This window comes from Curcuma longa, chromosome 11, assembly GCF_044706935.1.
Source record: "Curcuma longa cultivar G26 ecotype Majalengka, Jawa Barat chromosome 11, ITB_CL_G26_1.1, whole genome shotgun sequence".
Lineage (NCBI taxonomy): Eukaryota > Viridiplantae > Streptophyta > Magnoliopsida > Zingiberales > Zingiberaceae > Curcuma > Curcuma longa.
In genome coordinates, this window is record NC_133871.1 from 7,132,819 (window position 1) to 7,148,266 (window position 15,448).

The 15,448-nt window shown below is 33.9% G+C and overlaps 1 protein-coding gene across 5 annotated transcripts; it reads left to right on the forward strand.

The window, feature by feature from the left end:
- The first annotated feature begins 17 nt into the window (after window positions 1-17).
- LOC141840872 (uncharacterized) lies at window positions 18-10,698 on the forward strand. Of its 5 annotated transcripts, XR_012602762.1 has the most exons (11): window positions 18-301; window positions 2,655-2,829; window positions 2,930-3,088; window positions 3,439-3,535; window positions 5,155-5,225; window positions 7,276-7,327; window positions 9,277-9,325; window positions 9,417-9,554; window positions 9,978-10,097; window positions 10,201-10,464; window positions 10,643-10,698. XR_012602762.1 is itself a non-coding variant. In XM_074728956.1 (10 exons), exons 1-10 carry the CDS (start codon window positions 96-98, stop codon window positions 10,334-10,336), a joined length of 1,203 nt encoding a protein of 400 aa, XP_074585057.1. In that variant the 5' UTR covers window positions 18-95; the 3' UTR covers window positions 10,337-10,501. The 5 variants fall into 5 exon arrangements, 4 of the variants coding, with proteins under 4 accessions (XP_074585057.1, XP_074585058.1, XP_074585059.1 ...); XM_074728956.1 differs by lacking the exon at window positions 10,643-10,698 and having other exon boundaries at window positions 10,201-10,501; XM_074728957.1 differs by lacking the exon at window positions 10,643-10,698 and having other exon boundaries at window positions 2,748-2,829; window positions 10,201-10,501.
- Window positions 10,699-15,448: the final 4,750 nt, after the last annotated feature.

Sequence of the window (15,448 nt, forward strand, 5' to 3'; positions counted from 1 at the left end):
GCATTGATCCCGCCAACCTTGAAGAACAAACGACCCGCAGGTCCATCCCTCTCCCAGTCTTCGACTACCAAAAATTAGGGATAGAGACGACAAGGATGCGCTTCGTGGCGGCGAAGGCGTGCGCGGGCAGCAGGGCTCGCGCAGGCGCTCTCTACATCGGCGGTAGCTCCGTCGCACCCATCGAAACGCCCTCCCTCTTGATCTCGACCATCAAGGGCCTCCCGGCGTTCATTTCGCGTGATCATCTCGGTGACCTCCCCGCCCCCGATTCTCAGCTCCTTCACGTCAGCCCTATCCACTTGTAAGTTTCGCTCTGATTCTGTCACCAAGGATGTTCGACGAAATGTCTGTTTGGCGTCTCATGCTGATTTGGGGTGAAATTATGACGCTGCACTGCGCAGTTACAGTCCGTTTGTTAAAGCTTTGATTTTTATCATTTTAGTTGTGCGACGCCGTAGAGTGAAGTGCCATCTCAAAAGCTGTGCTAATGTTTGGAGGTTTTATTTGCGATTGAGGCTGAATTCTCTGGCACTTCCGTAGACTTACCTATGCAATTCGTGTTTGGATTTCTTGTAGTGACAGTTTGAACTCACAAGTGTTGATGCCTTTGATTTTTTGGAGTGTCTGGATTCTGTCGTTTGCATTTAAAACTTAAGGTGAATTTGTTTATTCTTACTCTGTCTTTTCATTCAGAGCAGGGGATACTGCGACTATCAATTGAATAAATGATGTTTATGATCATAGATTTGGTATGGTAAACTCATTTAGATTTGACCAGATGATGCTTGTCAAATTTCAGTTATTAAATACTTTAAAAAAAATGTGTATTAATCACAAAAAAACTGTCGATAAAATTTGAAGACTTTTCACTAAAAGTTTCAGTGACAATAAAGTTAAAACTATTAATGATAGTATTAATTGGATCTATCACTAAATGTGACAATTTTTTCATTGCAATTTATTTAATAGTATTATCACTGAATGATATAGCTGTGACAAAATTTGTGATAATAATTTTTATCACATATTTAATTGTTATTTACAAGTTTCTCACGTAAAATATTTAGTGTGAACTAGTTAATATTAGTTGTGGTTAAAATCTTATTTATTTATTTTTTGTAGTGTAACTACAGCTTGAGAATTTATAAAGTTTTAGAACTGTTTTTTTTGATTTTGTGTGGCCTATACATTGTTATGTAATTTCCTACTTCTCCGTGAAGTCATATTGGTTCAATGGTAAAAGAATCACATATTTAGTGATGTCACTGGGAAACCTTGTTTCCATAAGCATAAATTGTTGAGACACTAGAGATGAAAAGTAGAAGATTGAGGAATGGAATAAATGCTATACAAGTAATTCAGCCAAACATGTAATACTATTACTAAGTATGAGAAACTATCCCACTATATAAAGTTGTATTTATGTGTAATCCACAAGTAATCATTGAGATTCATGCACTTTAGTTTTAAGTCTGTTGCATCTTGTGTTTTTGATTCGTTGACCAAATTTCATTTTTCTCCCCAAATATTTAGTATTAGAAACATCGTCCCTAGGGCCCATTCCTGCAATCTTTCTTTCTCTTTTGATGAATCTTTCATGTTACCCTCTTTTTTCCCTTTTATAGCCATGGAACCGAACCTCTTCACCATGATTGAAACACATTTTCAGAAGACTAGTCATTTATACATATTATAGGGAATCAAAGACCTTTGAGGTTTTGGAATACGGTTAATTGGAAAATCTTGATGATAAGAATTGCATTTGGACCAATGAGTGAAGAGGAAATATTAATGTAGATAAAAAATAATTTCTAATATTCTTAAGCTACTTATTGACAAAAGTATTTGTTTTCTCATATTCCTTGGTCCATTTTCTTTCTTTTTCTATACAGATCAATTGATCGGATCATGACTAAGTTTTTATTTTAGTAGCATCCAACTTTACGTAGACATAGTCTTAGAGGTGTCAGTCGAGCCAGGTTGCCTATGGTGCAACCCAGCATGGTACGACATTGAAATGCCCAAAAGGGGAGGCTCATGGGTCCATTTCTGTCCATTTTTTATGATAGCCTCCTGACCCATGTGCCATGTTTTGCTTGACATGAAGTTGGACCATGTGGGGGCCGACATTGTTCTTATTGAATTTTCATATATAAATTTTTATATAATCCCCTTTATCCTTTAAATAATTACAAAATTTAAAATCTTAGTAAATTACCCTTAAAATATTTGAAAATTATAAAAATTATTTTTAATATTTTCAGACATTTCAAATATAATTTTTATTCTTTCTATTTTTTTTATTCCTAAGTTTGTAGGCCTATGGGCTTCCCAAGCATAATAAGGATGATTGTGCTTGGCCTCGATCTGCCCTATCTAGGGCCATGTTGACTGGATCAATTTCTAGTTGTACTGGGTTGGGTATGCTTGGGCATGACCCACTGCACTAGACTTCAGTATGATCTACTAGTTTTTTTCTTTTATCTTATAGACTTCAGTATGATCTATTTGGTTTTCTTCTATCTTATGAACTATGCTTTTACTAAGTTTCTTATTGAATAAAATCTCATAGAAGCTTTCTTTACCTTTTCAAGGTTTTTTATTTTGCTTAAAATTTCTTACAAATGTTGGATATTTTGGGAGGTTCTTTGCAGTTTAGATTGCCCTGCAACTAAAACTATCTGTACTATTGGAGGTTTGCATCAGATGGTGGGACTGCATGATCATTTTTTTATAGCTTCCCCTAGGGATTCATTAGAGAGTTTACCTGAGAGTGATGGCACCAATAAGCTTGGGGCATCTTTTGAAACACCTTCTGGTCGTCAACTGGTACTCCATTTTAGCATGAAATTATCTTCTCTGACATGCATTGTAGCAACATAATCTGCACCTTTGTTTATTTAACACATTCCCTCACTTTTTTATTTAGGTGAAGCCGTCAGCATACATGGAGATGATTACATCATTGATGCCCAATCTATGGACCAGTTTGGCAGATGAGGTGCCTGCTTGGGTCTCTGATAAGCGAAATAAAACTTCTGTTGATCGAACACTGCGTTGGCTTGATGAATGCATCAATTTGGACCTGGTATGTAAATACTCTCCCTAAAATACCTGTCAAAGAATTGAGTTTGCTACAAATATATGACTCATAACTCATAAATTCTAGTATTTCTTGTGTTTTATTTGACAAATTTTTTAACCTTAGTTTGAATAGATTGACCTTAATCTGGTGTCAAGTCTCACCCTAATTTCTAACATTGTGATTCAATGGCAGTATATTCACAATCTAGCTTTGCATATGAAATGTCTGCCATGTGACTGTAAAACATTTTTCAGATGAAAATGATTTGACTTGCACAGGTGTTCAATGTAATATGCCCTCTTTTCTATGAATATTTTGGATTTGCCAACTGTTATGTGATATATATTATACAGGAAGGTGGGAAAAATGTATTAGGATTTATTGTTGGTGGATCCAGTATTGAAGCACGGAAATGCTGTGCGACTGAAGTGGCTGCCAGAAATGTCTCAGGTTTCATGAACTTTTTTTTTTTATGCAGACAATATTTTATTTTTAAATTAGAACTAGGCTTCAAATGATGCAAGTTGGAATCCTAAGGCATCTTTATGTCCAAGTACACAAATAAGAATAACCTGCCATGTGCTGTTAGTTATTTAGATTATTGCTTCTGTATATTATTGAAGACATTGATGCTCCAGATGCTGTGAGAGTGCTGATATATTTGTCTCAGTTTATATCTTGTTTTTCTGTGGCTATAGGAAGGCTTTAACCACATGCTTTTCACTTGCCGAAACTAGGGATACACACATGAACAATTCAAATTGAGAAATTGCTTGCAATAACTGAATTCTAATTGAATTGATCAATGTTTATATCTTGATTGGAGAATCTGACCTGACTACCATGATTTCTATTTTCCCAATCTTGGAATACGTGTACAATGACCTCAATATTTAGATGTTTCTTTAAGTGTAAATGCCTTCAACAATATCTCCAGAGAGCAGATAGAGATTCCATTTAACTTAGAAAAATGTAGGAGGAAGGCAAATGAAAGTCAATGTACTTTCTTGAAACACTTTGGTATTGCTCCTATATCATAATATAAATAATGAATCAGAGAACATAGAGCCATCTCATTACCTTATTGTATAGATAAAATATGGCGGAATAATTGATTGTTACATCAATTGATGAAAGAGCAATGCAACAAAATTCATGTTGAGTCTTTAATGCAATTCAAATCATTTCAATAACAATCATATTTATTCAGCTTACTGAGAAGGTCTATAGTTCTAGTCCATATAGCCCTACAATCCTATATATTTTACTTTAGTTTAGCTTTCATTTCCTTATAGTTTCTTATAGACTTGCAACTTGGTTGGTCTTATAGAAATGAAAGCATTACCAAATGTTCATGTAAATACATAGGTACAAAAAAAATCAATAGATCTAATTTGAACTTCTCAAATTGTGGGTGAATTACTTATCCTTCCTCTTTAATAATCATGGATGAATTAACTATTACTTTTTTATTTTCCTGTATATGATCAAAAGGGTTAGCAATACCTTTTTTTTGTATACGAATCTCAGTTAATTTAGGAAAAATCATGACATGATTCCGACTATAAATAAAGTAACTTGACCTATCAAAGACCTTTGATTTTGCTAAATGAGTGCTTAGTAGAATTATGTATGTAACAACGAGCAAAAACCAAAAATGTATATATCTTTTGTATTATTTCCATCTTTTTGGATTAGATTATGACAATACATAGTTTCCACTAGAAGAGGCTAGTTGTTGTCCAAACGAAAGATGTTCTACACATAAGAAGATTATATCTTTCTTTCATTGTGCCAAAAAGTGAATTGTCTATCCTACCTTATTAAGGTCTCCCACATGGATTTTATTTCCCATTGAACTCCATGTGCAAGGCCATATCATCGACAATATTATGGAAATGAATTAGATAATTGCTACCTGTCTAAAGTATACCCATATTTTTGCACGTTCTTTGCAATTATCTCCATCTATCTTTGTAGATATTTAAATCTTCCAAATCCCACAAGTTAAATTCATGTTCCTGTTCATAACAATTGGATGCTTATGTGGTGTCACATGTTTGACCTAGGTTTTTGGATAGGAGGTTTTGGACTTGGTGAGAGTATAGAAGAACGGCCCGCTTTGCTCTGTGCTGTTACGGTAAAAGGATTTGTGCATTTGATAACTGGTTTATGCACTTAAAGAATCCTGAAGTGGTGTGGACGCTTAAATCCACAGGATGATCTTCATTTATCTTTAACTCTTACATTTTGGTTGCTTTATGCTTGGAAATAAAATGAGAATTGTTCTGATAAGCAACCCTTGATACATATGCATAGTAATATATTTTATATAAAGTCACAGATAATTGGATACAACATATCAGAGTACTGAGTGACCTTTTTTGATCCATAAATAGCTCCTTTTGCTATCAGTTTTAAGAATCAGATATCCAATGACAAATTAGAGAAATTATTATTATCCAGTTTAGTTTTATGCCACAATCTGTTGCTAGCATTGTATGTATTTCTTAGCTTAATACTATCTAGTATATAATGTAAAAAATCCTAAACTGATATAGTTTGAAGTCTGAATGCTTTCTGCCTTTGCTAGAATTCTAACATTTTCATTTCCAGATATTAATTTTAATCTCTGGTGTCTAATTTGTTTTACTACATGAAATCTGCTTATAACTTGTGAGTTAACATATTATGTCATGCTTCAGGGCTAACCTGCCATGTAGAAGGAAGCACACTTTTGGTGACAATTCACGAAAACAACTTCCACAACTTAGATATCAAGCATCATCACAATACTAACAGATACCCTATAGCAAAATATATATATTTTATTTATTCCCAAAAATTTGAATATGTTTTCATCTGATAATAAGAACATCTAGAAAAAAATGATATATAAAAGAGTACTTTCCAAAATAAGAGAGTACATTGTGATAATTCTAAATTGAAGAAAAAAATAAGCAAAAACACTTTTTAGCATGTTTAGGCATCTCGGAGCAACTCTGTACTCTAGTTGAAACCATACACGAACACCCCAACCCTATCCTTGCTTATGGAATTAGAGACCAAGAAATATATGGAGTAAACTAATAAAAAGAGATATGCATGGAAACATGGAGTAAACACAAATTGTTAAGCGAGTAATAAAAGGAGATTTGCATGGAATGTAATCTTATTTAAAAATTCAAAAATCAACAATGGTTATATTTCACATTAGATATTCAATATCTAATGTATGACTAGATTCATGTTTGGATGTTCTTTATTTTTGTACATCGTTAACTTTCGATAAATGATTGGATTTAGGTTCAAAATTTCTAGTCATGCCAAAGTTGTAAATATTTCAGGCTTTGTTTCTACATTGTGCTAATAAGAAGGAAAGAGATGAGGAAAAAAAGACAAGATGACTATATAATTATTCAAACTTTGTTTTCCATATGAAACAATATATTTTTTATATTCTCTTGTATGAGACAAGCTATAAAAATAATAATATTATTTTAATTCATCTTAACTGTGTTTTGGCATACCAACATCTTAAGTTAACATAAGTGTGTTCTAGTATACCATTGGGTATTGAGTATTGACATGAAACATACTCGTCGATATGATTAATATAGCGACACAAGAGATATTGCTGGTGTTGAGTAGTATTAAGGTTTATTAATTTATTGGAACAATATGTTTCGACCGTTTCGCCTGGCATGGTACGAGATTTAAAATCATGGATTGGATACAAAATTTTGGGTTAAAAAGCACTAAGTTTCATCCTTTCTTGCCATTATTGTGTTATAGAGTAGGAACTCTTAGCTGAGAACATAATATATTAGGTATCATTTTTATTGCTATAAAAACTAATATCTTGTTGGCATATTTTTGTCCTATGTTATTAATAGGTATTGACATTAAATTGTAAATTGCTATCTTGATGCCTAATATGAAATACTTTCTTTGCTTTTTCTTTTTCCCTTTTAATAAAAAAATACTTAACTAGTTTGTACCAATAGTTTTCAGAAATTCTCTTGTATAACTGGACCATTTAGGTTCTACTTCTTCAATATGATGATTATGGATATAGAATTTTGATTCTGAATGTTAACTCAGAGGCTATATTGTAGGGAGCAGAAATTGTCACTTTCACGTCCATCGTATAGCTTTTCTTATTCAATTTTTTTCGGTTTATCTTACAGGATAGCCTTCCAGAGGAAAAGCTACGTCTTGTATCCGGACTTTCTCTTCCAGGTGTTGATATTATACAGCCCTTTTTATCAACAGAAATAGCTGCATAGTTTACTCAATTTTATCTAGTGGCAGTTTTAGAGTTTTTTTAACAAATGATTATAACTGCTATCATGTTCCATTGTTATTTCTAATCTCAGTGTTAATCTTTTCCACTTTTGTGTGGCTCTTTAATCTAATTGCTGAATTCATGATATTGTGTTATGTTGTTGCTCAAAGTCTCAAAATATTATTCCTTTCCTTTATCCAGATTTTGTATTCTCAAGGCATGGACAAAAATGTGTGACTCTGCACCTGTCCATCATCCTATTTTATTTGGGATTAACATCTCTCTGATGATTTATCTACAGCTTCTTGAGAAAAGTGACCAGAGTCCTATAAATATTATGTAATAGTCATTTTCATTATAGTAATACAATATTTCATCCTTCTCAAATAGGTATAGAGTAAGTTTTCACTCTTAAGGCTACAATTTTCTTCCTCACATCCTCTAAGGGAAGGGTTGCAATGCAATTGTTTTTTAATGGCATGGCCTCCTCTCCACCTTCATAAACCCAATGAAGGAGACAAACGCTGCGAAAGAATTACACTTGAGAATTGATGGAGGATAAAAGCATTGTCCAATCTAAATGAGAGTTTACTGAGAGTGCACGGAATCATATACAAGGTACAACTTGTTTTATAGAGTGTAAGCATGTGTCAAGTAGGCTTTAATTATGGGTTTTGTTCAAAGTATACATCCATCAAGGATCTTCTTTGGTTACTATCGACAAGCAAAATAGATGGATATGAAGATTTTCATTCACAGTGATCTCCTGGAGATCTACATGGCATAATTGAAAGGATAAATAGTTGAGGGAGAAAAGGATATGATTTATTTTATTTATAAAATGAACAAGTTTTACCGTACTAAAGCAACCAAATCTATTAGATTAATAGAGCTATGCTCTAGTAGGTTTAGTCCCTCATTAGTAACTCTAGGTTTATAGTTAATTATGAGTCTAAATATACCAATGTAATAGTTGTCTCATGGAAAAAATAATGCAAGATTCTCTTCCTCAAATTCAATAGGGTACTAGAACCTACTAGGAACTATGCTCTTGGCTGTTTGCTCTTAGCCGAGGAATGTTGGCTCTCACTCACCCACTCACGTCAGAGGGAACATTGTGGGTTGAGGTCACAATGGAGGAAAATGGGGAGCCTTCGGTGTAGATTTGGGATCCAGAGGTTGATTATATTCATAACACTCACAGGTTGTTTGTTAAATTGGATTGGACTAGCCCACACTCAACACAAACATTGATTTGAAGTGCGAACATATTTTTGTAAATTATCTAGCATGATCCATACAAGAGACTCCTATCTGATACTATGTTATATTTAATAGTATGATCACCTTTCTAAAAGTGAAAGTGGAAACCTTTAGAACCTACGAAAGGTCCCGATGTAAAATTTGCAGTCATGACAATTTCTATCAGTTCTTGCTCTTTGTTTCCTTAATCTATTTGTTAAATTTCAATAGCCTGATGAGCATTAAAATAATAATGTGACTAAGATTTCATATATTTTTAAAATAAATAATTAAGGATTTCATTTTTTTCTGAAATAGTTGGAGCTTTAGGTTTGTGAGGAAAAAAATTCGCTTTTTTGTTTTTTTAAAAATTTTGAAAGAATTATAATTGATAAATTTTTGACTTCTTCATATAATAATATTTGTTTTTTACATATGAAATGTTTGATCTTGCCTCAAAACAAGGAAATTTGTTGTAAAAAAAAATAGAATGAATTTTTGTGAATAGAAATGGAAAACTATTTCAAGTTTCCACACACACACACCAACTTACAGTTTTAACTGCCTTTTTGTCAATTTCAAAAGAAAAAAAATCATACTCCAAATTAAATTGTAGATTTGATTAAGTCTATTTATGTTGTTTCTTAAAACCCTTCTATAGAGGAGGTTTTGCAGGGTGTAGCTGCTGGAGTGGATCTCTTTGATTCCACGTATGTTTTGGAGGTCTTGATATTCTTTTCCTGGCTTTCTTAAATTGTATAGTACTTTGCTCAAAATGTACATTTTTTGAACTCAAAACAGGTATATCTACCATCTTACACTTCGGGGCTTTGCACTGATCTTCCCACATAATATTGTTGATGAAGACATTGTAGATCGTCCACTTGATGATTACCCTAGTGACTGTACAAAGATAAATTTGAGAGCTACAATTTTCAGGTATGTAATCTATATCTATAGGACCGACTGTCAGTTTTCAGACACGAACAATTTCACCTAAACAAAAGTAAAATTCAGTAGCATGGTTTTGGTGGCTTTGAATAATCTTGGCACAAACCAAAAGCTAAGAATCAAAACCTTGCCGGCTCACTTAGAATTGGGCTGACATGTCTTGCTCAACCTATCGAACTGGCATAACTTCATATGGTCAGAACCAATAGTTGTGGCAAATTTGCCTGCTGTCATTTTTAATCTAGGTTATTTTTCAGTCTATAGTTTCTTATTTCAACAGCTATCTGTGCTCAACTGTCACTGCCATTGCACAAACCCCTAATAATTAAATTTCATCACTTGCTATTGAATGTTAAATGGCACAGTATGTACAATTCGATGAATTTTTTTCGGTATTGCTATTCACTTCAGGAAGGATACTTCATCTATTGTCGCAAACTGTACTTGCTTCACTTGCCAGAATCACACACGAGCTTATATCAATCATCTATTGAATGTTCACGAAATGTTGGCTCACATCCTACTAGAAATGTAAGTTGTTTTCCCCCTACTTCGAACACACTGTAGTTTTTCTTCTCTCCGTGGTAGTATTCCTGCTCATCACTTTGATTAACTTTTGCCCCTATGCTCGCAGACATAACACACACCACTATTTGGGGTTCTTTCGCACTATCCGGGAAACTATTAAGAACGGAAAGTTCGACTTGTTCCACGAGAAATTCATTCAAAGCAGGCGCATCCATCTTACCTCAGTCGTGCAATGCTCTTGACCTTATGTTTCTTCTCTTTTTGTGACGATTTAGAGTTCAAAACTAACTTTATTATCTTCAATATTGTAGTATGCTTAGTGAAATGCTAGAGCAGCAAGGGTCTTGTAGCTTCAGTAGCTGTTTGAATGGTTAGTATAATTAATGCAACTGTTATACTTTTTTTTTTCATGTGTTAGAACCTAGTGGAAAGATTATATATATCTAAATGTCGATTATTGTCAGTTTAGTGCCTGATTTCAGTCTGGCGTATGCTTTGGACTCATGAACTGTGAATGAAATGTTCACTTGTAGTCAAGTGTATGACAGTTTATGAATGAGGGAAGAAGCAAAGACTCTTGTGCAGGGTACTCACAAGCAGAGTGATATGAGTTTCGACAAAAACCAATATGATTTCTAAATGAGTATACTCACAATGTAATTAACTTTTTTTTTGGCTATGCGCATGGTATAATTAAATAAGTACACCTAAATTATGCTTAATTCTTTTTGCTTAAACATCTATTTGTTTAACAAAGACACTTTCTATAATTTTTTTTTAAAAAAAGATACTTGTACGATTAAACAAAGACACTATGTATTTGCCAAAATGAACACACTTGCAAAACTAAATAAAATCACTAAAACATCTATTACAACTAAATGAAGATATATATATATATATATATACACGAAAATGATATTTTGCGCGTCCGTACACGACGTCGAATCCATTGTTCATCATCGATCGCGCGGCGCATCTGACTGGCCAAAATTGGGAACGTACAGTGCTTCGCCTCTTGACCCTCCGTCGTTGCCGCAGCCCTCGCTGCATCGTCCGACTACCGTCGGCTGTCGGATCGGGCCCGATCGACGTGCCACTCGTTGGTGCGTCGGTCGGCGTCGGATTCCGGCCGGATTATGGTTGGAATCCGGCGCAATTTGGTTGGAATCACACCTGGCAGTGGTTGCGTCGGATTTCGGCTAAATCGCGGTCGATCTCCGGCCGCGATTTGGCAGCTAGTGGTCGCGCGCTGAATTCGGCGATTTTCGACCGAATTCGTCGGATTCCTATCATAATCTGGTCAGAATCCAACGCCGGCCGATGCGTCGGCGAGTGGCAAGTTGATCGGGCCTGTCCGACGGCCAACGGTGGTCGGATGGCGTGGTGAGGGCGAGCGGAAGCGGCGGGGTTGACGGTGTCGCGCAAAATATCATATATAATGGATGCAAAATAAATTTCAATATGATTAATAGAAGTTTAATCCCGTATATTGAGAGTTTTATTATATGAAAATTGATTTATCTTGAACTCTCACATGTGCCCTAAATTTAGGATTCATCTAGGTAGATGAGATTAATCTGAATATTAAATAATATAATTTTATTATCTCCGGCTCCTACAGTAGCTTATATACATGCAATGCTTTACATTCTTTTATCACAGACAACACTATAGCTGATTCATAGCCATGCACTGAACTATAATGCTAATCTATATATGTATATATCAAGCATGCATATATATATATATATAAACCACATGGATCGAGTGATCGTTCCTTCTTCAGTTCATCGGCGGCGGTGGCGGCGGCGGAAGATCAGGCGTGGCTTGGAGACCAAAGTGCGGTGGATTGTCTGGGCCCGACGGAACCGTGCGCTTGTTCACTTCCTCTCCTCCACCTACTGCACGCTTTTGCCCGACGTCGCAGCTCTCTCTGGCCGCCGCCGCAGCGACGCCTGCAGATCGGCTGCTGCACGATGGCGGCGGCAGGAGCAGCAGCAGCAGCACTGCGAAGCAGAGGATTCCCGGAACTGATCTGTTCGCCATGGCGATCGATCGATCAAACGAGAGATAACAGGCAAATGGTTGTGGATTCGCATGCCCTGCCTTTATAGGCGATCGATCAATATATAGAATGAAAGTTAGCTAGCTAGCGTAACTAGCTAATGCATGAAGGAAGGAAGGAAGGAAGGAAGGTACGGCACTGCTCCAAGGGTACTGGTGCATGCGAGTGGACGACCTGTGGCTTTGTTTAATTAATTAACCAATTATATTATATTATATTATATTGATTGATCCTAACAGACTGTCAATTAGGTAAAGATTCACTTTCCAGATGCTTTTAAAAAAAGATTCCTGATTCTCCAAACCTCGGGCGAAACTCAAACATCTGGATGATCATTAAAAAAAGAATAATAATGATAATACTATTTATTTTATTTATTATATATATATATATAATGCTTATTCTCCATGTTAATTCCTTCGACGGTTAATATTGGTGTTTGGTTTGTTCTCGTGCACAATTAATGCCCTTTGAATTTCAGAATTTCACAATTAATGCCTTTTGAATTTCAGAATTTCAGCTCTTTGTAAAAAGAGATCAAATAAATTTAAAAAATATATTATTAACATTCAAAAGTCGATTTTAGGATATTTATTCCCCATTTGAAATTTAAATTCTGAAGCTTCTTATTACATTTCTAAGTTTATGTCAATTCGGATGTTTAAATTAATTCAATATATACAAGATCAATTAAATAAATAAATTTAAATAGCTAATTAAGATAAAAGAATAACTTTAAGCACTTTAGTAAAAGATCAAATTCGTCATCTCAATGGTCCCACAATCATCTGTGAGGAAATAAATCGAGAAGCTACAGTTGACCACTACAGAGGAGAGTATTGTCTCGACTTCACCGAAATTTTACTCTTGTCCACTTCAACAAATCTGTTCCGCAGTAACCAACTCAACCATGTCTCAAGAGCAATAACTTTAAACACACAAGAGGGGAGGGAAGTGTAAGTCATTATTCATCTGATCAACCCTAAACCTTTAAATTAAATTTCACAATTAACCCTGAGTCTTTTTTATATGCAACTCTTATCACTGACAAAAAAAAAACTAAATTATTGAACACGAAATGAGAGTGCTGAATTAAAATTGGATTGAGTTTGAATTAAATCCATCAAGTAGATGAAGATAAGAATTACGTTGATTCAAATTGAAATTGATTTGATTGATTTGATTAAATTATGATCAAATTAAATTTAATGATTTAAATCGATTTGGTGATCGATTTAAAATAAATTAGAGTATTTTTTAAAGAGACTTTATCTTTTCCGGTTTTTCTCCCGTTGCCCATCGACATACCCCCACCACCTCATACCTCTTCACTTCTTCCTTTTTCTTCTCTCTTATTTCTTTCACTCCCACGCTGGCACATGCATCCAGCAACAATCAAAGCAGCCGCCTCTTCTGTTCTCCTGTTCTCGCTCTCTTTGTCTCGTTGTAGCAACTTTGAATATTTGATTTTAGAGATATTTATTTTATTTAAAGTTCATTAATGTTTTACAAATGATGGAGATATATATAAAAGATTACATTGTTAAAGTTTTTGTAAGTTTTTTAATCTTACGAATTTCATATCAAAAATATTAAAGATTTTGTTAATGAGAAGCTTTTTGAGATTACAGTGAAAAGTGAACAAGTATCTTATTTATGATTTTAATTATTATATATCATTTTTTTGTTAAAAAAAATAGCTTAGTAGATTATAATTCCTAGCTCCGCTAATAAACACATATATGTTTAACTAATTAATGTTCATGAATAAAGATTAGAAATTATTCATGAATACCATTCACTAACAACATTTGTGTAAATTATATTTATCAATAAATCTCTTATTGATATGATAAATAAATAAATAAATTTTTAAAATGAACAAACAAATTTGTAACTAATATTAAATTTGCTAACTAATTAAATCAGTTTAAAATTTTAAAAAAAAATAAACAAATTTGAATTGGGAACTCAATAATATCCAAACAAATTAAACTCAAATTCATAAAAAAAAATCAAGTCAAATTTGAACAACTATTTTAATGAAACTATTTAATTTATTTTAAGTTTGGCTTGACTTGATTTAGTTCAGTTATTTTATTAAATAAATTTTAATAATATAAAATTTGACTCGGGTTAACTTATTTACCGCTGTAAGAAGTATTTACCTCTTACAATTATATGTAATGTATGCGCCTAATGTTTCATGGTATACAGAGGAGATAAGTCACCTAAAAGCATGCACTATGGTTTATTATATTGATTAGTCAACCAAAGCAAAGAAATGTGACAATCATAAAGGCAAATAGTTAGTAGTTACTTGCCAACCAAAGCAAACTTTGGAAACGTACGCCATTAGTGCACTTAATCCCCTTGTTATATACGGCAAAGGCGTTCCATTTTATTTAAAATAACATTCCATCCCATTATTCAACTGTATATAATTACTCAATTATTCTCTAATATTGATGATATTATTATTTTCTATCTAATTTCTGAATTGATCAGACGTATTATAGTAGTTACAAAATCATAATTACTACAACGTAAATAAAAATAATAGAAATTTATATTATAATAACTAAAAAGTATAACTATTATAATAATTATAATTTCATAATTAATACAGGAATTAAACGATGTGCAATCTGAAAATAACTTTTGCCCATTAATTTATGATGGCCCTTGTTTTATTTTACAGCAGAAGCAACACCACTCTTGGCAGCAATAATGGCGCCCAGCACCAGGGAAGACTCCCCACCGTTCAATGTATGCACTTTTTCTAGAAAAGAAAAGCATAAAAATAATAATAATAATAATAAAAGAAATAAAAAAAAAGATAGAGGTGTTGTTCGTGACCGTCTAAATCGAAATGAGACACGGTGGAATATGCCTAATTGGAATAGAAGTGACTCAAGTGACGCGATCCATTTGACATCACTAGGCAAAGAAGAAGACTAGTCGACTAATAAACCTCCAATTCCATCCTTCACCAGACTACTGACTACCCAAGTGGAGAAGCCACTCAATTGTTAGAAAGCAAAACTAGTGTGCCACATCCATTAATTCTTTAATGGCAGCCATTATATGTTGTCTCACTTGTCCCATCACATGTCAATTCCCTTAACTACTATCTGAAAAAAAAATGTAGTGGCGATATTAGGAATCATGAATTATTGCGTATCAACTATATCTATATATATATATATATCGAAGCGACATTCATAAAGCTGTGATGTGAAACAGGGATTCGATATGAAGAGATTTCTAACTCCCAATCACAAAC